The 24,750-nt window shown below is 42.6% G+C and overlaps 1 protein-coding gene across 8 annotated transcripts in view; it reads right to left on the minus strand.

Moving 5' to 3' along the window:
- Positions 1-14,058, minus strand: part of GRIK2 (glutamate ionotropic receptor kainate type subunit 2) — a 357,308-nt gene extending 343,250 nt beyond the window's left edge. For 7 of the 8 annotated variants that reach the window (XM_015622177.2, XM_015622179.1, XM_015622175.1 and 4 more), the window contains exons 1-2: positions 13,921-14,058; positions 8,209-8,610 (exon numbers count right to left, since the gene is read on the minus strand). In XM_015622177.2, coding sequence (XP_015477663.1) covers positions 8,209-8,320 — 112 coding nt within the window. In that variant the 5' untranslated portion in view covers positions 8,321-8,610; positions 13,921-14,058. Of the gene's footprint in view, positions 1-8,208; positions 8,801-13,920 lie in introns of those variants that run through there. The other variant, XM_015622176.3, reaches the window with a different exon arrangement.
- Between the last annotated feature and the right edge of the window lie 10,692 nt (positions 14,059-24,750).

The following is a 24,750-nucleotide window of genomic DNA, read 5'->3' on the forward strand; positions in this document are numbered from 1 at the left end:
TTAAAGTACTAGCTATTTCTATATTCAGAGATATGTGACAATTTGAAATGTTGTACTGGACATACATAAAGAGCTATGTATGGAGACGGCACAGTCTTTCAGAGTGAAATATTTCTGCACCTTTTGAAGTGAGCTTGATAAGCTTTATTCAATAAATTGCTGTAGTGTAAGTAATCAGTCAAATATATGGGTTCACAAACAAATCCTTATTTACAGGACTAGCTATGATTATCTATTGTGAAAACAAGCACCACCCACTTGCTGGCAACTTTTTAGCAGAATGAGTGAGCATCTCTGATTCAGCATTTTTGTATTTTCATGTCAGGAAGAAACTGATGACCCATTTATATATTAATCTTTCCCTTTTAAATTTCCATCTGAAAAAAAATGAGTTCAATACGTTGTAATAGACACTAAATCCTGTGGAGAAAACAAAAAACCCTACTCTGTCTGAGACTTCTGAGAGAAGTCTACTCTGACTTCTCCATGTTGCTAATTCCATGGGGGACATTGTTCATCTAGCCTAACTTAAACCATCTAAGAATTATCCAGCTTAAGTCAACCTTGTCTAATCCTTCTGCCTCTTTCGCTCTCCAAATGCTGCAAAGGAGCCCTAAGGCATGGCTTAGACTGGGAGTTTAGTTTTAAGACAGAAATGAGGACTTCCAGATTTTTTTACTTTTTCCATGGATTCCCAGAAAGTTGGAAAAACAAAGACTTTCCAAGAAGGACCAGAAAAAAACAATATTCGAATATACATTCTTCTTTCATACAAGTAATCACTTTCCATTTCACTAGTTCAAAATAAATAAGGAAAAAGACAAAATGAGAGGAACCAAATAGAGGATCAAGGTACAAATTTTTTTTAAAAAATGATCCAAATATTTTTCTTTCAAAATTATTCTGCCCATCCATGAAACTACATTTTTCCATTTGTCTGCAGAAATATGATGCTAGCCTTTAGCTATACCTACTGAAATCACATAAAATGTTTTTTAAATTGGTAAGCATCAGAGACATGCAGTAAAATATAAAGACAGAAGAAAAGAAGAAGGAAAAAAAAAGTAATCATAATTTGAATTTAAAAGGACATCAAGTCTTCCAAACAACAGCTCCTGACAGAAAGTAGGAAAGCTCTTCCTGGACTGTTATGTAAACTATGAAGCCATGTATAAGAGTTAATGATTCTAACAGGTTTTTATCATGGTGGAAGACTGACAGACACTTTCAACATTCCTAGTTCAATTGACTTTAAATCTGAAAAAATATTTTCTTGAAAAAATTAGGTTTCAAAGAGTGTGTGAGTGGAAATACTAATATAATAAAACACACTTTCAGTTAATGTGCTTTAATGCATTTCTCCAAAAATTGAAGTCTCTAAAATCCATAAAATAATTTACCTTCTAATGCATGGATAACAAAAAGAGTTTACTGTGAACTAAGAACAAACTTTGTGATATAAACTCTACAGTGTAGCTGTGTTTAAACTATTCCTACCTTAGCCTCCACTCACAATACCAGCAGGGAACCTCTTTTTCTATGCCCCAGGCAGAAACACCTGGAAATGGAAGCACTTTAAAAAAATATGTTTTCTGAAAATGTGTATTTCATTTCAAGGCAACCTACCAAACACATTCCTAGATGAGTTCCTGTGTCTCAATAGCATTTTGGATTAGAAGAATAATGTTCAAGGAAATCTGAATCATGACTGATCCAAGTCACTTGCAAATTTTGGTGCAATTATAACTTTGCAGCCAAGTAAAAAAAGCAGTCTTGACTTGAGCACTGCACCCATTTATCAATTTTAACTTTTGCCTAAAGGAAAAAAAAAAAAGCATGGTGGTTTTAATTCATTAAAAAGTGCCTTTAATTTAAATTTAGATAATGTTTTTGAGTTTGCTAAGTGTTTTACCTAGCACTACTATACTACCTGTTTTATCCAAATCTGGCTGAGCTCCAGTATTGGAATAATGATCATCACATGTCTGCTCTGTATTCTTTGCATTACTGAGAGCTTTGGCTGCTTAAATTGAAGGTGCCCAAGACAGTTATTATTGTATAATGAAGGAACCAAAGGACTCAAGAGGGAAATGGGGTGGGAGTGAGAAGAAGAAAGGGGGGAGCACAGCATGGACGGCACGGGACATGCACAAAATTATGAGTATTAATATGACAGTGATCTTTGATTCTCCATATTCCAGTTCAGATGTGACAGCATAATGACATTATGTCATTATGTTATCATGCTGTTTAATCTAATCTTCCAACATACATTACAGCATAACACTATAAAAAGCTTATTCAGGAAAAATTAATTTGCCTTGCAGATTGGGGAGTATGGAAATAAGAAACCCTCTATTTTCTCTTTTGCATTATTGACATACCTTCTAGTAATTGTTCCTCTGAAAGAGATTAAAGAGGATGAAGGTTAAAACTCAGAAGCAGACAAGGTAAACACATTAAGTAGAGGACAAAGATCTACTTTATTTACAATGACTACAAAATGTTTGGTTTGGTTTTTTTTCCTAAATTGAGGGGATTTTCTCTGGTATAAAATAAATACATAAATAAATGTGAAAAAACCCAAAACTAAACTAATAAAACTTAACTCTAATATTTGAGTTTGAAAAAAGTCTCCTTTTCTCTAGTTTCTTATCTCTGGTGGCAGAAATAATTTCTTTCAGCAACCACAATTAAACTGGTGGTATTACTTGAACATTGCATCTCTTCAAAGGACAAGTAGCAGTCAGTAAGAAGCAAGTTATCAGTAAGAATAAGCAGTCAGTAAGAATACAAGCTACCAGGCAATTGTGTGAAAATCATTTTATGAGACTATTGGTGTTCCAAACACTGAGTGAAAGGATCTGGGGATATTCCAGAAAGCCCACACGGATGAAAGCTTTCTTAACCTACATTAAATCTTGATAATGCAATAATGAGTCTTTTAAAAGGATAAGTCTAATTCCCCTATCTAGTGCAATAAAGACTGTATACAGCTAATCAGCTTTGCCCTTTCAATTAAACTCATCCAGGACGTTCTATGTAGTCAGCACCCTGAATGAGTCATTAAAATTCTCGTTCTGTAAGAGTTGTGTGCAGTGCACCGTTGTTTCTAAATTCCATTAAATCCAAACGGTCTTTATCGCCCCATGACCACTGTGACTTCAATCAGCCAATTTAATTACCTTACAAAATTGTCAGCAGAAGCAGCAAAGAAAAACAGGAAGGGTTGTGACGCTATCAAATTGAAATCTTTCTCTGTGCTGTTTAATCTAGACCAGTCAATAACAATGCTTCTCACCTCCTTGCTGCCTTCCCGAGGCTCTTAACCTCACTCTTCTTTCAAAGATTTCTGTTGTTGTTTATAAGACTGATTTTGAACTCCTCTTCGTGAGGATGTTAACAGATATTGAAAGCTTCTCCTTGGCTGGCAGTAAATTTTTCACTGGCTCTGAATGCTGGACTTGCCAAGACACGGAGCCCCCGAGGGCTGCCACAGGAGTTTGGCTTGCAGCTTTTCATCACTCTCATGATCTGAAGGCAGGCTGCCTTTCCCACTCAAACAAGATATGTACAGTCTTTCGTTTCTCTCAAATAGAGGCAGAAACCTGATCTCCTCCCACGAAAAGGATGTCAAAGCAAAATCCAAACGAAAAAAAAGCACACATCCAGGAGGGTTAATGCAAATCCCATAAGAAAACTGCACTCGATTACCCAGCAGGTATTCTTCACTTGACCTCGTCTCATACACATCTGTAACAGAGCTAGCTCCCACTGCTGTGCCATGACTTCACTGGTTTTAATTGCTAAAATTTTAAAGTGGTCTCCTGAATCCCAGAACCATGTGTTTTGACACCCACTATCACCTCCACGGGCAGTGGATGCAACGAGCCAGCCTATTCTCTGGTTTTGCCACACTCGAGCTCATAAAAACAATTATATGGAGATAAACTCAATCTGAGACAAAGGAGCTCAACTAAAACACATGCTAAATGTTCAGAGGAAGACTCAAGCGTCTAGCAATTCCCCTCGTGGGGTTCCCACAAAGGAGTTGAAAAATCACAAAGAGCAAATGACTTTATAATGTTTCATTTGATACGATTATTATTTTATGTAGGGCAACAGGAAAGTGCTAGGCTTCATGAGGAGTTAGTGAGGTGGAATTTTAGAAAAAAAAAAAAATAGTCAGTAGTAAGAAATACTTCTGGTGAGAGTTCAAAACTCCTCCTTTTTCCCTTGAAAAGTTTTTCCTATCTCTCTCTTGACTTTCTCTTGCTTTTAAGCTGGAAGAAGCCACATGCGTGCACACACCCTTCCTTTATAGTTCATTGTAACACAAAACATTAGGCTCCCTCTCTCATCTGCTTCAAGTCAGGCAACTCCAAAGGGCCAAAAAGTCAAAACTACAGATATATTCCTCTACTTGTCTTTACCCTTCTTGGATGTCCTGAAGAAAATAAAACATCACACAAAGTGGGTTAAAACTTATCAGGCAATTGAGCACCCTGCAGCGAAGATCTTTAGTCTTTCACCACATTTCCAGGAATAATGAGAGCAAATACAGTGGCCAAACCTCTTTCACCTTCCCATCACAGGTCTCTCTTCACACCTTTGCTGTAGGAAATAGGAATTGCTCACAGCAGTAGAGACTAGGCCGGAAACGGGCAGTTTAAATGAAAGAGAGCATTTTAGAGAGCTCCAGACTTCAAAGCACTGACAATCAAACTCCATATAGTAGTAGTAGGTGGGGGAAAGAAAAGGCTGTTTAAATAGCCCAGGCTCTTACTGCCTTGAGCAAGACAAGACCCACCCTGGGGCGGGTTTCTGAAAGCACGGGTGAGCAATTACAGGCGTTTTAAAGGTCTTAATAGCTTATTAATTCAGCATTTCGGGGACAAGGTCTTGAGATGTCTTCAGGAGTGAAGGCAGACCTAAGAAAGGCAGCCCGACGTGCCCAGCCTTCGTGGGCAGAGGGGCAGATCGGTAGGACTCTGGATCCGTCGAGTTCCCTGGAATTTTCCGGGAGCCGCTGCCATGGGTCTGAGTTTACACAGGAGCAGTGAATCGGAAAGCTGCGAAATGTGATCCCCGATAGCGTAAAGGATGTGCCAGCGATTACGTATTTTGGCTTTTGTTCGGTGCCAAGTGATAAGGAAAAGGTTTCCATCACATTTAGCACGGAGGAGAGACAAATACTAGGCTGCTGCCTTTCTCCCTTGTCAAGGTGGCACCTATCCTTTTATCCGCGTCAGTGGTTTAGGGCTGTTCCCATTTGACACCCTCGAGTACCGTGTACACAAACCTCACCTTCAGCGTTCCCTGGGCTGGCTTGTGGGAAACTGTTCAGAAGGAGCAAGGGAGGGAGCTTGGTGCCCCGTGAAGCAATGTGCCATTCAGGAAGGGCGCCTGGTGTGATGCCCGGGTACCACGTTGCCCAAAACTCCAGCAGCAGCAACAGGCAGGTGTCCAGATGCCTAAGCAAGTGTCGCTGGGGTGGGAACGGTGCCATCGCACCGGCCGCTCTCTGTGTTTGCTCCATAAGGTACAGACAGAAATAACCTCCCGAATCTGACAGATAACCCAGGCGGTTCGACTTCCCTTTGTGGTTGCTATAAGGTAGCTCTAGAGAGAGAGAGGGAGGGAGAGAAAGGACATGCTGGCTAGTCCCAACAATGAGAGGAGCCGTGGGAAGGACAATGCGAATCCATGGTGGCTAATTTGCACAGGAGGAATGAGGGGGCTGCAGCTCTGGCAGGCTTTAAGCTCTCCCCTGTTGCCATAGCGCTGCTGGCTGAGGAAGAAGAGCGGGGGCTGGCAGGCTGCCTTCTGGAGGGAATCTCCTCAGCTCGCTTCTCCTCGGGAAGGACTCCACGGCATCCCGTACTCCTGGTCGCAAGGACATCCCAAAGGGACCAATAGCACGGGAACCCGGAGAAGGCGGTGGGGGATTCCCCCTCAGAAATAACAAAAGCTTTTCCACAGCTCAATCCCTGCTCCCTCCCTCCAGCCTACTATGCCTTACACAGAGATGTCAGCCCTTGGGGAAGGTGTGGAAGTTCTCTCGTGGTCACAAGAGAGAGTGATTTAGCCTGAACTAAGCCAAACCCAGACTCCTTTAAAACAGAAATGTGCAACAGGCCCGGATGAGCAGGGCAAAATCTTCCTGCTCTTTTCATGTCTAACATTCTACACAACAACAACAAAAAAAAACAACTTAGCAACTGTTCCCTACCTATTTCTAGTGATCAGTGATGGTTTGTCGACAATTCTTTTCAAAGACAGGTAAAAGCAGGCAGAGATGCAGAAAGGGGTTTCTACTTCGCTGCTACAAGCGGTGGAGTGAGCACAACTCGTTGGCCAGCTGTGTGACCAGGACGCAGATGGGAAGGGAAGTTAGCCCAGTAAAACATACTCATGCACCACCATGTCACTGGGTAACAGAGACCCGCCGCATCCCCTTTCAGCTTCGGGACTATTTATTGCTCTAACACTCGCCAAACCGCTGCTCTCTAGGGCTGTCTCTAGAGGTACACTGGACTAACAATTCAGAGGGAATGCCGTTCTAAAGAAGGAAAGTCCACCTCCTGCTAGTGCTGTGACCAGGAAGACGTTTGTTTACGTAGCTGTACCTGAAAGTAACTCAGTATCCTACTAGAGACAGACTCAGCGCCCGTGGAGAGACAGACAGCCGGCCAGTGCCAGATTACAGGCATCCTAGCACTAAATTCACGGCCATGATTATGGATCAGACTGATTGCAAAATAGACCCCACAATGATCTACGGGCCCCTTTAGCCATGTCCAAAGAAACAGGCATTCCAGAGGACGGTTGCTAAGAGCAACGTGCCTTAAGCACCACCTTTAGACCAGATGGAAGCAGAAAAAAAAGTGCTGCTAGGAATTCAGCAAAGGAGATTGGTAACAGCCTGGTGACTTTTTAATCATTACTCACCTTCCCCTCCATATAAAAGTCTGTGCGGGGGTGCTGATTTAAACTAAAATAGATACAAACCAAGGCATTATTCCCAGGCAAAGGCAAGAGATTTCTCTGCCCCACAGAAATGGATGCAGGGCTGCCACAGTTTATCAAGGACAGCGTGAATGAGGGAGACCCGCTCTTCCTCCCTCCACCCGTGCTGTCGGCAGGCACAGAGGATGCCTCTTGCATGGGGGAGAATTTTTCAGCCTGTCCCTTCCTGGCCTCCCCCCACCGCGGCTCTCCCGCGGTACCCGGGCGACCAGGAGGAGGCTGATGAGGGTCTCCCATCGTAGCTCGCCCCGCACTAGCACCGAGAGACATCCCCGGCCGCACAGACCACTTCGGACCCGCTTTCAGAACTTTCCGTCCTGCCCTTTCTCACTGCAAAACTTCCTTAGGAGATGCAGCGGCTGGAATTTGTTCCCTCGCTTGCTTTCTTAGACACACGGACACGCGCGCTCTTAGAGCAGAGCTCTTAAGGTTAGTGCCCTGGTCCAGCTGGGATAGCCTTTAAACCGTGAAACCTCTCTGTTCCTGAAATGTCATTCTAATCTGCTTTTTTGTTTGTTTGGTTTTTTCCGGGAGAGGGAGGAACTCCTACAACTTTCCTCGCATAGAAAAGCTGTTCTTCTGAAAGGTATCGCAAAAGCTCTTCCCGGAGCACTGCTCAAGACATAAATCATCTCTTCTCTAACCCTAAACGCCACTCAAGTGTCAAGCAAACAGACAGATACTTCAAGGGGAATCAGCTCAAAGGTCTCAAATCACAGCGTTACTCCCGCACGGGATCGGCTCGGGGGGGGATCAGAGACGGGCGGCCGAAACTTAACAACTACTTGACAGGTTTTTTACTGATCAAGCACCGTATTAGCAATGCTTTCCCCTACTGTGGAAACAATAAAGCAAAAGAATGGAAACAATTACGAGGAAGCCACGCAAGCTGCGCAGAGCCTTAGGCAACCGCGTTTGCCAGTCTTTTTTCTATTGTTATTATAATTATCATCACCATCGTGCCGTTACTACGGCTACAATGAGCAGCAGCGACAGGAAAAAAAAAAGAAAAATCACACAGCAATTCATCCCTCCGGATGCCAAATAAAGAGGGACTTCGCTACCCGACTCCGGTAGCACGTCCCATCTCTCCCCCAGCATCCCCTTCTGAGTCAATCCTACGTATATCATCACATTCAAGCTTAAATACACAATGAAAAAAGTGTCGGGAAATCTTACCAAATCTTAATACATGTGTGGTTCCGTGAGAATATCCAATCCACAGTAAGCAGAGAAGGAGTCTAATCGTGCATCTGATGACTGAATTAGTTACAATATGGGAAATCTTCATGATGTTTCTATGCACACACGCGCTGCCTTACTTCCCCCTTCTAAGCCGTCAGGTTTCCCGGTAGGGTGAGAATGAGGATACGTAAACTGATGGCCCTCAGACACGATCACGGCATGGTCACAGAGAGAGCAGAGAGTCTACGCTTCCCAAACCTATTAGCAATCCCTGCATGTTCTTCATTCACTGCGCCAAGGAGCAACCTTCAACTGCAAGGAATGGTGGGACATCCATGTTAGTCGGGGGAGAATCCTTGAGAAATCCAAACACACACAGTGTCCAGCCGAGTAAACCTGGGAGGCGAGAAAGGAGGAAAATCAATAGGTAATCCAGCTCGAGAAATCGCTGAGGTACCGCCACATAGCGAGCACCCGCCGTTTCACTGGCGAAGCTTTTGCCGTGCTCCCATTCTACTGCACTGCTGCACAGCTTCTGACGCGAAGCCAAGATTAAGTGAGAGAAATTGAGATAGCTCTTCTCTGCTTAAGGCTGCCTGCCAGACAGCCCTCCCGATTTCTATTATGCAACCGATCTGATCGCCCAGCTTTGTCGGAGGGAAAAAAAAAAAAAAAAAAAAAAAAAAAAAAAAAGCTCGGTTTTATTTACATGCTTCTTATTATTAGTTATCCATTTGTTCTGAACAATAGCTATAAGGGGCGCGGGGGGGGGGGGGGGGGGGGGGGGGGTGCTGCTGCTAGAGGGGAGAAGGGAATAGGTTGTGTGAGAATCAATTCTTGTATTTTAATAGCTGACTGCTTTGGTCGAGATCACTTATCTTTAGAGTTGTGAAAGAGAAGGCTGACAATAAAGTCACGCAGGTTATCAGGATAACGTTCAGGTTCGGAGAAAAAAAAAAAAAAAGATAATGATATTTACAATCATTAAGTGTTACTCATTTTAACGCATGAAGTGGGAGAAGTGGGGTAAATGCTATAGCTTGTATACTGACTGTCCCTAGGAACTTGCTCCAGACCCAGTGATGACCGAGCACCAGGCTGCTTCTGCAAGGTAACAGAAATCAGCAGCGCTGAAACAACCTTGTTGAATGCACAGACCTGTTTCACTAAACTTACTTGAAATTGCAGTGTTGCTTAAAAGACAGTAACTTCAGGATTTACTAGTTTATGATTTTCACTTTATTCTGCCACTCACTTATTTTGCACTCTGCTTTCCTTTCACTCCAGTATAATGGAAATGTTGCTGTTCCTCCCTGTACTATGATCTATGTAGTTTGTCATTTTGCTGTCCTCAGTGAGAACAACAGCATTTTGCAAATTGATAATGGGACACTGAGTTTATATCTGCAAATGCAGCAACAGACTTTTGGGTTTTTGACCAGGTGTTCCAAAGAAGATAAACCCATTCTGTGGACTACTTTAGATTCATTCTGTGGACTACTTTAGATTTTCCATGGAAATGCAATTAGTTGTGTGCCTGCATCCACTGAAATACATTAAACCAGGACTGTCAGACTTCGCAATCTAAGTCAGGATTTCTTGAACCTACTTGAGCTTTACTACAAACATTGAAATATAATTCCTGTATTTCCCATCAGGAAAATTAATTAATTGTTTTCTCTTCATTCTGACTACAGATATATTTTGTCTCCTTTATCTCCCTCCTTTGCCTTTCATTAATAAAGAAAATATCACTGGGCAACTCCCCCCACAGATACATACAGAAGAACATAGAATAAACCTGACTTTACAGAAATAAATACCAATGATGGCAAGCTAACCAGAACACTCTGTGAAATCTATCAGAAGCAGAGCATGGCAGAGGTGAGTTACAGTTTATTCTTAATTAACATCTGTCTGTCAGACCTGTAAATAAGTAACAGCAGCATTAGGATTATAACTTGTAGTGTTTGTGCTCTGTACCCCTAGAAGTGTTAGCAATTCACAGTAACTTTTTATCATTTTGCCTTACTGATTTCCTCTGCACACTTTTACTTAAAACGCTGTAAAATGCTGATGAAAAGAAATGTACATTCTGCGAGAGGATTATTAAACATCATTGATTTTTTTTTTTCCTTAAGATGGAGGCATAACTGCAGTGTCAAAAATAAGTATCATGAATGGCTAGTTCTGCAGTCTAGCAGGGAATTCAATCAGACGATTTGACTATTGGAGCACTTTAAAAAGAGCACCTCGTGTTAAAAGCAAGGATATCTAGCGACTCCTTCAGTTCACACTCAGAATATCTTCCAGTAAAAAATACAGAGAGGTGCTTTTTCTTCTATTTACTATTTCATTAATTCCCTTCTACACGTTTATATTTTTTCTTAGTCCAAAGAGAAATAAAAGCAACCCACGTGAATACTGTGAAAGTGCATTGCCGTCCTTCCTGGTGTTGCTGAAATAAAAGATATTATTTAGATGCGTTTTTAATTGCAAATGCTCAGATGCACCTTGCAGTCAAACCGGGTTTTTTTTTATTTATTTAATTTCGTTTTGGTGAGAAGTTTTGAAAATATAATATTCACGTTTAGCACATTAAACAAAACATAAACTTTGGGTAAAGTGACTCCTGTTATCAGTTTGATTTTCTAAGGTCTCTTGAAAAAACAACAAAAAAAATACAGCTACCTGTAATCTCAGCCCAACAGAGCACCTAACTCACGGAGGCGTTTAGAACTGGAATCGTAAAACAACCTGTGGTTAATTCCTGTTACTATTAAACACTCAGCAGCCCACGCTGCAGCCCCTGGTCTGCCGCCTGAGGCTCACACCGGGTTTCCTTCCCCCTGCGGCAGCCCCCGCCGCCGGCAGCGGCCTCAGCACCGCGGACAGCGCCCGGAGCGGCCCCGGGCGGCCCCTTCAGCACCGCGGACAGCGCCCCGGCCGCCTCCCCCGCGTCAGGTGTCAAAACTCCTGGGGGTTTTCACCCTTTCCAGTCATTTCACAGCGAGGAAAGGAAATTGAAATCTGCTATCGGCTTCTTCAAAGATATATATTATACCCTCTATTATGTTAGCTAGCCAGCTATTTTATGGCATTTTATGGGTTCAGATGAAGTACCGATGTCCTCCTTATCTACTATCAGACATCACCTAATACTCTGTGTTAACATTCCTCCCCCCTTCTTTCAAACCCTAGCTCCCACCTCGAAGAAAAGTCGTAGTTAACCCAGAAATATTTTCTCAAGAATAGGAGTCCCTTCTGTAAAAAAAGCAAATCCTACAAGACATCAGATGTCTAGAACTCACTAAATATTTGGTAACTGAAGATCACTTATAGACTATATAATTGACTAAAGCCTCAGTCTTCCTCACCTTAAGTTCCTTTTCTGTTATTTGGACTTTAACTCCACTTCTTCTTCATGAAAAAGAAAATTATACTTTTGTGCATCCTCCAGAGTGATTTCAACAGGAAAACAGGTAAATATTCTTGGTGCCTTTCATATTTCTTTCCCTGTGAGATGTACAATTCAAAGTCTGGAAATCCCTAATAAAATGTCATGCTAGATAAGCTGGTCTTCTGTTTTAGGATCTTGTCACCACTGTTACACAGCTCTTTCCATATTAAAGTCTGTATGAAACTGCCCTCTACACTTCAGTGATCACTAGCTGGGAAATCTACAATTCCTTGGATGTATGTTTTGATTTGTTTGGTCATCTATTGTAGACATGCTGGTAACACATCTCTGATACACAAGGACATCTTTAATACACAGGACTCTGTTCAAGTGTAGCTGATATGGAAAATAGTAATCCAGCAATAGACAGGGAAAGAAGAGACAGTCTGAGGCCTTACATCTTTTCTGGGTAATAAATACCTACTACAATTTTAGCTGTGTGTCAAGTATAAATGGTGTGCATTATGTGCATAATGTTTCATTTGGAAAGGGGAGATATGTGTTTCTGATTACCTTACTATATCAGGAGCTTTTTCCATCAGATCTAATTTTTATGTGCTGTTATCATTATAAAAGTTAACCCAGCTTCAGCTAGCTGCCACCTACTGGGATGTATAGTTTTATCATATTATTTTAAAAAGGAATGGGCTTCTATTTTCAGGTCATAGCTGTGCCTCTAAGAACAGATAGTGAGGTTTTCATATCACGTAATCTACTATTTTGACCTCTCACAACAACAGCTGCTATAAATTTAATGTATGTAAAACATATGGTCCCCCCAAATGTTTCTCGGACATTTTCGTGCAAATCCTTGCAAACGTTTCAGATTCACATGCCACCACAGTCCTCCTGCTGTTGCAATCTGGTGTGAGGAGAGCCACAGCTTACTGCAACACCTGACCAGCATCTCCAGATCTCTAGAATCAAGTATTGCAGCTTTGCTGACATAGCAGTAACACAGTCCTCTCTTCTAAAACGCTTGCCAAAGTATTCAAATGAATGTTGATATTATCATTTAAAACACATTGCGGCCCACTGGCATTTCACTCCCACCAGCTATAAAAAAAACCCCGTAGGTCCTTCTCTGTTTGTTATTATCTCAGTCCAAATTTACAACCGAGTTTCTGCTGTGCCAATGATTAAAGACATTTTAAGATGGTAATTAATTTTTAGCTAGTAGAGAGACTTGTATTCTAATTAATGAAGTGAGTGTGCAATAGATTTTATTGTTCAGGCACTTTTGAGTATCACAGCAATGCACTTTCTTAGCAAGTTTTAAGCAGCAAAAACAAATACTTCTGACGTGATCTACAGATCAGCCTTTGGTCCCTTCAGCTTCCTTTGGGGCTGGGGAAGCTGAGCAAGATTTTGGGAGGAAAATGATGATACTTTATGTTTTTCCTACTGTACTCGCCCAAAAGTTTCTAAGGAGAATGTGAAGAGAGGTTTCTATTACAGTGTATTCATTCCTTCTCAGTGCACGCACGGCTCTTGATATCATGCCTCCACTCCGTAGGCAGGAATGCCTCTTGCTTTCCAGAGTGTCAGCGCCCTGGCTACTTTAGCGATGGATGCTCAGCCAAAGAATGCTGATTTTGTTCAAAAATAAATGACAGGGTCGCCGATAAACCGAAAGGGGGACTGGCTGCGCTGTACAGTGGGGGCCGGGTAGGGGCAGGAGGGGACCTTACGGAAGTAGAGACTGTCGTCCACCCACAACTCTAGCGAAGTTAGAGCCCGTTTCTCACCTCCGCTCCCCCATGAGAGCGGAGGGCACATCCTCAATGCAGCCTGTTCTGCCTCCCTGAGCCCGGCTCGGGAGCAATGCTCCGGCTGCGGGAGGGAGTTCCGGGCTGACGGGAGGGCACCGGGAGAGGGGCACCTGGGGGCTGCGCTGCCCTGGCCTCTTGCTCCCTCTTCCCACACCTTCACTTTCAGCGCGGGGACGGCGGCGGCTCTGACGATGCGGAGCAGCGATGGAAGGAAGACAGGAAGCCGACAGGTCTGCTTTCCCCTCAGTGAGGGACAGACCCGGGCGGCAACAGCGCTCGGGTCGGCCAGCTCAGCGCCCGCTTTTGCCCTGAGACACCTGGCCAAGAGCCATGGTGGTGTGCAGCTCTCGGCACAACGCGGCCACGGTGCATCCCCCGCCACCCCCGGCCCCCCCCCGGCCGCCGCAGCCCCTCACTGGCATGCAACCCCTCCGGCCGTGGCCGCCAGCCGGAGACCCCGGGACATCCTCCTACCTTGAGTTGCGGGAGGGGAATCGGGGAGGGAGAGGAAGGCGGAGGCGGGGGAGGAAGGGCGGTGGCAGGACGCCGGGGACAGCCCGGGCTGCGGTGCAGCCGGCGTCCGGGCACCACTGACGGCGGCGGCAAGCGGGGAGGGAGGGAAGGAGGGAGCGAGGGAGGAGGGAGAGCGAGAAGGAGGGAGGGAGGGAAGAAGGGAGGGATGGAGGGAAGGGATGAAGGAGGGAGATCCGCCTCCCTTCGGGAGCGCTGCACAGCGCCCTTTAAAGGAGCAGAAACCCGCTTTCTCTACGGCCGCCACTGCCGGCTCCCCACACCGCCAAGTCTCGCTGGTGCCCGCCGGCCACCGGTGGGCGCAGGGCTTTCCCCCCGCATCGTGACCCGAAGAGCCCGAACTCGCCGGACAGCGAGTATTCGCGGCGTTCAAAGTCCCGGCTCCTAACTGGGGTCCCCGAGCCCGTTTTGTGAACGCGGAGGAAGTGGGGGTTGGATCCTGCCGCCTGTGAAACAGCTTCAGAGACCCCTGCCAGTCCCCATTTTTCCCCGTGGGTGCGGGGGTGAGTGGAGTGCTCCTATCTCAGCCTGCGGGGGTGCTAGAAAAAGCTTCGGCTGCTTCTCGACTTGTTTTCATGCTGAAACTCGCCTGCTCCCGCTCCTTGCTTGAACTAGCGGGTACCGAGCTCGGGCACTTCCCCGGGCTGGAAGAGGATTCAGGGAGTGGGCGACCACATCTGCCTCAACCGCAGCCTCCCCTCCACCCCCGTCCCCGACTCGCTCCTGAGTGTCAACGCTGAGGGAAGGGGGCTCTGGTAAAAGGACCAAGGCCTCCCTGATGAATTGGGGTGGGAAATGTGTCGTCCGCCCCGCCTTGCGGGAGTGCCAATGATTTCCTCCCTCGCCCAGCCGCACTCGCCCCCGCAGCGCCACAGGCGTCTCTTCGCCTCTTCTGAGCTTCTCCCGATTTTGTTTCGTGACTCGGACATGCCTTGAAGAGCTGCAGGATTTCCCCTCCACAGTGCAGTTTTCTCGAGGTCTGACCTCCAGGCAGAGGTGATGAGCAATCTGACAGGAAAATCCTTGTCTCCTCCCCTTTCCCTCACGGAAAATTCCCGTTCCCGGATCCGCCGGGAGAGCGCAGCCCGTACCCCACAAAGGATGCTCAGGCGTTGCCCCGTTTCATCTGCCCAAGCAACCAACCGGTTATCAGAGGCGGGAGGGGAGGGCTCAAAAAGCGTGGAAGAGATGGGGCTGAAGCGGTGGGGGTGGGTGACTGAAAAGCTCCTATAATTAAATAAACAGCAGAGTTGTTGTGCGGAGTAAATAAATAGTCAATGATCCCATTGTGGAGCCGAGCACAGGCGGCACAGATTGCGGCGGGCTCGCAGCGATTGGGCTCCGGCCGCTGTGACTTGCAGCTTAATCGGTCCCACAGCACATCCCTTAATTACTTGCAGCACACTTCCACGGCCGACAAAAAACTCATTAGTCAGTTCATTTGCCTGAAGCGGTAATGGAGATAACTCTTGTTAAAAGCAAACGCATTGCTAAAGCAAAGCGCTTCGTGCCAGCCCGGGCGGTGAAGGGAGCTGGGCAGCAGGTTGCTTCTCCAGGACTAAGCGGGTCTTGGGTGGAAAACCGAGCAGAACAACGTCGTGGAAAGCTGAGTTCTGTGTGATCCTGCAGGAGGGAAAAGAGTGGCGATCCACTTTCACTCCACACCACGGGAGTAACCAAGTCATCTCCACAATCTCCGGGGAAGGCGAGACAGGTTAACGCTGCAAGACCAGCCATAGGGTGGGAAGCATATGAGGTCGGATGAGCAAACCTTTGTGCAAGCACCGATTCAGTGATTTCCTCCCGGTTTTGTTTTGTTTTTTATCACTGACTGCTTTTGCATTGTTACTTACTATCCAGAGTTTTCTGAGCAGAGAACAAACAGACAACAAGTCGAACATAAAAATATATGAGTCAAAGGTGTCACTCTAAGATGACAGAAAGGAAGGCAGGGGAAGAAAAGGGTATGGTTCTAACATTGCAGAGGGATTGTGTAATACCCTCGTGTAGTCACTTCAACTCAACTACATTGATGTAGAGCCTTTTCCCTTGTTGCCTGGGTTACATTTCTGTCCAGACATGAAATTCTCAATGCTTTCCTCAGCCAACAACAGTTTACAAAGAATTAGGTCCTCTCTGACAAGAAAGAGGTTCCCAGTACTACCCATGTCGTTATAGTTACCTATTGTTCAGGGTATTTAGGGATTTTGTATATGTCTCATTAGTACTCAGATGAAGAATATTGGAGCAGGAATGTTGGATCAACAAGCCTAAGATCACACTGCAAGTCAGGGACATACTGGGAAGACAGTCTGTGATTGTAATTTCTCAAGTGTTGTCTACTGCAAAACTCCTTCATTTCAATAATGACAGAACTTCTCATGTTTCTTTCCAGTTACACTGAAGGAACTTTGAACTTTATCAGTATTGACCACTAGAAAGAAACAGGAAAGCACAGACCCAGTTTGTCAGTATCCAAAATGAGATGTACCAGAGAATTTGCTACACAAGCTCCTGGACTGTAACAAGAACTACAAAACAACAACAACAACCAACCAAAACAAAAACAAAAAGAAAACAAACAAAACCTCACAACCTCCCCAAGCCAGCCCCCAAACTTCTTTACTTGCTTGCTTCTTTTTTTTTTGACTATTTTAATTACAATTTACAAATTTATCAAATAAGAATATACATGTCATCTGTACATCAGCCATTTAAAACAATTTTTATAAATGCCAATAAGAATTTAACCCCATTAAAAGTAAACACTTTTTAAAGATCTTTGCAAAGATCTTTGTGAGAATGGGTTTTGGGTTTGTTTAGTTCTCTCAGCATTATTTTTAAACATTTTAAATGAAATTGTCTGGGTTTATTACATTCTCATTAGGTGCATTTACATGTCAAACTTAGGAGTAATGTAAACTTGAAGCCTAATTTCTCTAAGCCTTCCAAAATGAAATTACCAAAGACTGACAAATTCATCTTTCCCCCACAGAAATCTATCACTAGTACCCAGTAAATCTGAATACTTAATATTTTATTTCTTTCCTGCTTTCAATTCCTGCTTCTCCTGTCTTTCAATTTAGGTCAGCTACTATAACATAAACACTGACAGAATTTAAGATTTTTCAAAAGAGTTTCCATAAAATATGTTTTATAACGCCAGATCCACAAATACCCCAAACCAACAAAAATGGTAATCTTTTAGGGATTCTGGATGCTGTGGCTTAACAGCCCTAAACAGACTCTGTCCAATTAAATGACCCAAATCTGAGTGCCGACATTTGTTCAAGATGAGTGGTTCACAGCTTCTGCCCTGCCACAGAAAACACTGAAGAAAACCTTTGGGACTTCAGATTTCAGACAACTGAGTTTTTTGTTCTTTCTGCCAGCCATTGTTTTATTTTTTTTTTACCCTCTTGCAGTTGTGAAAAATACTGTGTGGTCTTTCAGGAAATCTATCTCCTACTTCTATGACATAAAGAGTTTTGGTATAGCTAAAGGGAAAAGAAAGAATCATTGTTGTTATTTTGGCTATGGAAAATCATCCCAAATGTTGTCTTTTCACAGCTTTTAATGATGACCTTGTATACTCATATTCTTGGTCCAACTGGCTGCATGTATCAAGCCATGTGCCTTAAAACAGAAGAATGAGTCAGAGCAGGATGGAATAAAACCAAAAAATCTGTCTAAAAGAGATAACTCCCTTTTCTTGCATTATCCACTTGAGGGAGACAATGAGCCATAGGTTATATCCATATGTCAGTTTGATGGATCACATAGAAAATTGATGAGGAATTTGTACCCATCGTGTGTTATTGTTATTTTTAAAAGTACTGACCTGTGTAACATAACAGGCATGATGTTTCTCACAGTACTGCATCGATCTGTATGTCAGACAGTTTTCTTTTTCCTTCTTGCCTAGCAAGATGGGATCATCCAATGACTTTCACTGATAGGAATGTCCAAACTTTTTCAAGATGATTTTCCATAACTCTAGAATCAATATCTCACATTCGGACTACCTTACCTGATTCAAGACTTATGAGGGAGGCGATTCTTACCCTCCAGTTAACAATGACGAGACCATATCTGAAGAAAGGTGTCCAGTTCTGGGCTCCTGAGTACAAGAGAAACATGGACAAACTGAAAAGTGTCGAAAAAAAGGAGATGATGAAGGGACTGAAGGATCTGCCACATGAAGAAGGGCTGAGAAATCTGGAGCTGGTTAGCCTGGAGTAGAGATGTCACAGGAAGGAATTTATAAATATATGTAAATATCTTAAGGGAGGGTGCAAAGAAAATGGAGCCAGGGTCTACTCAGTGGTGCCCAGTGACAGGATCAGAGACAAAAGCCATGAACTGAAACAGAGGATGTTCACTCTGAACACATTTTTACTGTGAGCATAACCAAGCATCAGCACAGGTTGTCCAGTGAGTGAATGGAGTCTCCCACCTGCAAGGTATCCATCTATCTGGACATGGTCTCAGGCAAATAGCTGTAGGTGGCCTTGCTTGATTAGGGAGAAGGTTAGGATGGAAGATCTTCAGAGGCCACTTCCAGTCTCAACCATTTTGATGATTTTCTTGTGTCTCCCCTAGTCCACTCTACTCTGGATGATTTCTAAGTATCTCAAAACTGCTTGTCAGTGTTTCTAAGTGGTCCGTATCACCGCATTACAGGGAGCAGAACTGTATATGCTGCAGAAAATACTATAACAAAAGCAGAGGGTGAAAGGAGGGACTATTATTAATGTTTTCAGGTTCCCATCTTGTTCAGAAATCCCAATAAGATCTTTGACTCCTTTGCAATAGCATAATATTGTAGTTTCATATTTTCTGTGTCACAATAATATCTATGTCCTTTTCTGCTTAACTACCCCTAATTAGTTGCTTCCTCACTTACACATGCTAAACTACTCATTTACTCCCAAGTGTAGAAACCTGTGCTTGTATAATATAATTCTTATTTTTTTTCTAGAGCACTACTTCAATTTATTGAGACACATTCTAAATTCTGGGCTTAAACAGAAATATTTCCTCAGTTGTTCCTATATAGCCTTCATTAAACATTTAAATGAAGCACTCAATTCATTAATATTTGCAATAGCAAATATGCAATAGCAGCATAGCAGGTCATAAAGAATTCCAGAGAAGTCTTTTTTTTTTTTTCTTCTTCTTTCCTTGAGGTTCGACAGCATACCAATAAAACTGTTTTGCACCAATTTCTACATTCCATTTTGCTTACGCAAGTGTCATGTCTTGTTCAGGTTTATTCTTAGAAACACTATAGCCTTGTTTATGAATACTAATATATTTTATCAAGTGTCTTATCCTTGTGCTTTGTTCTTTGAGCCCAATAGAATTTCCCCTCCCTCTCCTTTAAAAAAATAGGAGTATGTATTTATCAATTTAATGAATCTATGTGTCTTTAGCTTTTTACAAATCCAGTGCTAATTTAGATGCATGGAAGGAAAATATTAATAGATGGACCAATAAAGCCCTCTGGCTACAAATGAAGCTTTGAAAAAAAAAAATAAAGGCAAAACTAAGTGGAGCAAATTACATGACCAGGACCTAGTTTTGTATCTAAACTTAGAAGCAGCCATAATGGGTAAAAAATTAAATAATTTAAGGAACACCAACAAAACCCAAACAAGACAACACAAAAACCCCACCAGTTAATTTTTAAAAGCACAATACTTAAATATCTATGAGCAAAATTCCTGGCTTATGTCTTAAACAAGAACTGGATACAACACCTGATAATAGAGCCTTAAACAGCCATATGGTTGAGAATAAAAATTAGACTTTATTTAATGGGGAGTGGAAGTTTCTCTAGCATGAAGTAATGCCCAACATATAGGTAACCTTGAACTGCAAATATGGAAGAGGGCATTCTAATAATGGGAAGAAACTTCAATTTAATTTTGCCACCAAATTTTTACTCAAACAAGATTTAAACTTCCGCAATAAGATAAGAATGAAGTGGATCTATCATCACTGTGGTTTTTTTTTTTCATGTCTCACTCAGTATATATTACATAAACAATTAATTTTAATCATGCATCAATGGGCTGCAACAGTTTTTGTATAGCTGTACTGTTACATTGCCAGTATATTGGCAATTACACCCAAACTCTCCATACATGGGGAACTTTGTGTTTGTTGATCACATTTACAATATTAAAAGATAACTTGTTTCCAAGTGTCTGAGTTATTTATTCACTGTGAATAGAGAAATAATTTTCAAGGGGGGATATCATAGCAGGGGACTTAAGCACTAGTTCGTTCAAAATGTCTAATCTTAAAGTGTTAATGTAAATAGGATTCATAGGTGATATTTTTGTGGTTAATATACAGCTGAGAATAGACTTTCATCCTGAAATATGCAGCCATTTGAACCAAGTAATCTATTATATAGTCTGATGAATTATAATTAATTCTATTTCTTTTCCTGGTATTTAGAAATTGACACAAATCCACTGTCAAAATTAAGATATATGGCACTGCATAGCCCACATTAGCTGTGGTGATAGCCGCACAGTAGCTAAGTTGTCAGTACTAGCTACTTATTAGGACAACTGGCAAAGAGTGCTCCATTGACTTCAGACTCAGAACAGAAGAATTAAAGTGTACTAGTGTGTAGAAAATTAAAATATCTGTGCAGCGTCTAAATCTCTTTGAGGTTTTGGAAAGTGAATTTCACCCAAAGCAAGCCTACGCTTCTAATCTACCTTGAAATTATTTTAGTTAGACTATATAAAGTGTATTTGGTCCATTTCAGAGGAGGCAAGGAAAGGAAATTGCTCCACTATTCAAACCTAAGCAGTTTATCAGATATGGAAAGTCATTTCTAGTACGTGAAAATACCCCCTGGGGCACATTCCTCTACAATATGCATCTTAAGTAGATAGGAAGTCACATATCATGGCATTATATTATAAAATAGAATAATGACCTACTTTAGCAATGATAACCATAAGTGAAGTAATGGGGCCACAAAAATATGTAAAAATAAACACCTTTATTAAGTCTTTCTAGCTCTTTTTTATAGAATCACAAAATTGTTTAGGTTCTGAAAGACTTCTAAGATCATCAAGTCCAACAATTAACCTAGGATGGCCGTGCTCATGACTAAAACATGCACCACATCCACGTGCCTTTTGAACACTTTTAGGGATGTCAATTCCACCACTTCCATGGGTAGTCTGTTACAATGCCTGAGCATCCTATCAGATGTGAAGAATTTTTTCCTAGTATCTAATCTAAACCTCCCCTAGTGCAACTTGAGGCCATTTCCACTTGTCCTGTCGTTTTTTACCAGAGAGAAGTGACTGACACCCACCTCAATACAACCTCCTGTTAGGTAGGTGTAGAGATCAATAAGGTCTCCCCTTGAGTCTCCTTTTGCCCAGGCTAAGCAACCTCAGCTCCCTCAGCTATTCATTCTGAGACTTGTGCTCCAAAACCTTCACCAGCTCCATTGTCCTTCTCTAGACCTTCTCTGGCACCTCAGTGTCCTTCTTGCAGTAAGGAGCCCAAAACTGAACACAGGTTTCAAGGGGCAGCCACACCAGTGCCTAGTACAGACAGCCAATCACTGTCCTACTCCTGCTGGACACACTATCTCTTATACAAGGCCAGGATGCCATTTGCCTTCTTGGCCATCTGGACACACTGCTAGTTGTCAGTCATCTGACTGCCAACCAACACCTCTAGGTTCTTTTCCAATGAAAAAAACACTTTCCAGTCAATACTTTGTCTGCCTCAAGCCTTTACCCCTACATGGGGTTGCTGTGATTGAAATGTAGGATCTGGCACTTCTTGTTGAACCTCTTACTACTGGCCTTGGCCCATTGATCCAGCCTTCTAATAGTCTATCAGATCAAAACTTCCAACTTAGTGTGAACTCAATCACCTCATCCAGATTTGATAAGGACATTAAACAGGATTGGCACCAGCACTGACCTTTGTGGAACATCACTTGTAACTGTCCCTTAACTGGATTTAACTCTATTCACCACCATGCTCTGAACAAGCCATTGAGACAGATTTTATCCAATGAAGAGTGCACCTGTCCACACCATGAACAGTCAGTTTCTCCAGGAGAATCCTGTAGGAAACCATGCCAAAATTCATGGTCTTTCCTGACCTTTAAGCCTGTCACCTTGTAGAAGGAAACCAAGTTAGTCTAGCAGGATCTGCCTTTCCTAAACCTATGCTTGGCTGGCCCAGATCTCTTGGTTGTTCTGTATGTGTCTCATGATGGCCCTCAAGATGATCGGTTCCATGACCTTCCTTGGCACCAAGGCCAGATTGACAGGCCTGTAGTTCACTGGATCCTCCTTCTGACTCTTCTTGTACGTAGTCACCACATTTGCTAACTTCTAATCAGCTGACATCCCTGGTCAGCCAGGACTGTGGCTGTGATGGAGTGTCTCAGTGAGCTCTTCCACAAGCTCACTCAGTACCCTTGGGTGGATGCCATCTGACTCCATAGATTTGTGCATGTCTAAGTGTGCACAGCAGGTTGCTGACCATTTCATCCTGGTTATGGCAGCTTCATTCTTCTCCTCATCAGTAACTTCCAACCCAGGGGGCTGGGTACTCAGGGAGCAACTGGATGCCCTATTAAAGAGACAAAAAAGAGTTCAGTCTTTTCCTTATCCTTTGTTCCTTCTAGCAAAGGATGGAGATTTTCTTTAGCCTCTCGGTTAATGACATATTTGAAAAAATAATTTTTGTTTTCTTTTACAGTAGTAGACAGATTAGGCTCAAGATGGGCTTTGGCCCATCTAATTTTTCCCCTGCATAACCTCACAACATCCTGTAGTTCCCCTGAGTGATCTGTCTCTTTCTTCAAAGGTATTGAACTTTATTTTTTCTTTTCCCTGAGTACCAGCCAAAGCTCTCTGTTCAGCCAGGCTGGTCTTCTCCAAAAACTCATCTTTTGGCCCATGTGGATGGACTGCTCTTGTTTCTCTAGGATTTCCTTCTTAAAGAGTATCCACCCTTCCTGTACTCCCTTGTCCTTCAGAACTACTTTCCACAGAACTCTTACAACCAGTCCTCTAAAGAGGCCAGTCTGCCCTCCAGAGGTCAAGACAGCAGTTCTGATCCACCTGTTTACTTCTTGAAAAATAAAAAATTTCAGATTTGTGATTGCTGTGCCCAAGACAGTCTCTGTCACATCGGCCACCAGTCCTTCTCTCTTCACAAATAGTAGGTGCAGTGGAACACCTCCCATGGCAGGCTCACTCATCCAATACTTTTTACATTTTAAGCATTTTTTAAAACCTTGTGTTCTTTCATTTCTTTGTTAACATTCATTTACTGGGAACTAAAGTCTTAGCTTCTGGGAGAACAGCTTAAGCATTGTAGCCAGCACAATTTGAATATTTAGTCAAATTAGGATCTGACTTAGAGAAACCATTTCATGCTGTTCAAGTACTCCCTTCTCTGGACAGTGTGCTAGTACCTATATGCAAGCTAAGAAATGAAGATCACATTTCAGAGATGAAAACTGCTTAATGGTCCAGGTTTGGACAGCCATAAAAATAATCTTTATAGCTTAATTACAAGATATGGTTGAAATTCATTGTACAGGAAAATATCCTAGAAGTGGAAGGGACAAAGGACTTCTTTCTCATTATTTGAGATTGCTGAAACTAGAATTTTGAAGTCACTGACAGAAAAAAAAGGTGGTTGGTCATATTATTCTGAAAGTTCAGGACAAGCAGGAGAGGATGAAAACAGTGCTGTAAATAGCAGAAGCTGGACCTGAAATTGAAAATTAGGAAGGATAAGAGAAACCAAAAAGCTGTTCCAGAACTTGTGGTTCCCTGGCTGGGAGGAAGGGAGGAACTTAAGAACAGTATTAGAAAGGAAATAAAATATTCTAAACTTGCTGAAATTACTTGAAAGCTATGACAAGACACTAGAAGCTGTTGGGACAGCTGGCAGGAGTGAAGTCTTTGCTGAAGACATTAAGAACCACACAAGTTAACTTTGGATAATTTAGGGGAGTTTGGTTCTCTTTAACACCATGTATAGTGCAAAACATCTCCAAGAAAGCGTTTTAATCTATCATTCTGCAATCTGTAGGATTAGCGTTTTACTCCTAACTTGACACATTTCTATCTCTATAAATGATGACCATTGAGGTCTTGAAAACACAGAGGATCAGACTTAACAGTCCAGTAAATCAAATATCCTGTCTAAAGAGAAGCTGAGAAACTTTCCAACTTCTTAAATTTCCTCACAAAACAAAACAAAACAAAACAAACAACACCCCCCCCCCCAAAAAAGCAGTGTCCCTCCACCTTACATTTAATTCTTTTCTCCTAATAGATAAGAGGCATTACTCTGGTATCTTTTGATAAAAAAGAGCAGAGATTCATCTCCTTTTCTAAACACAGCATTCCCTTTTAGAAGTCATTCAGGAAGAATATCTAAATCAAATATAAATTCTTATCTCAACAGGATGAATTTATAATGAACAGTAGATGGAGGAGACAAGCATATCATATCAAGACTTAATTTGAAGTCAATGCTTTGCTGGTTTTGTTTCTTCCTTCAGATTTGACATGAATCCAAGAAGGGATAACTAGCATTAATGATACTCTCATCTTTCATGTTTTATTAACAAGTCTTTTACAACTGGAAAACAAACAACAACAAAAAAGGACAGGGACAATTCTAAAAATCACTGAAGAGGGAACTGAGACAAAGCACAAAAAAAAAAGTAAAATCAAGTGAAAGCTAGCTCTT

This window comes from Parus major, chromosome 3 (assembly GCF_001522545.3).
Source record: "Parus major isolate Abel chromosome 3, Parus_major1.1, whole genome shotgun sequence".
NCBI lineage: Eukaryota > Metazoa > Chordata > Aves > Passeriformes > Paridae > Parus > Parus major.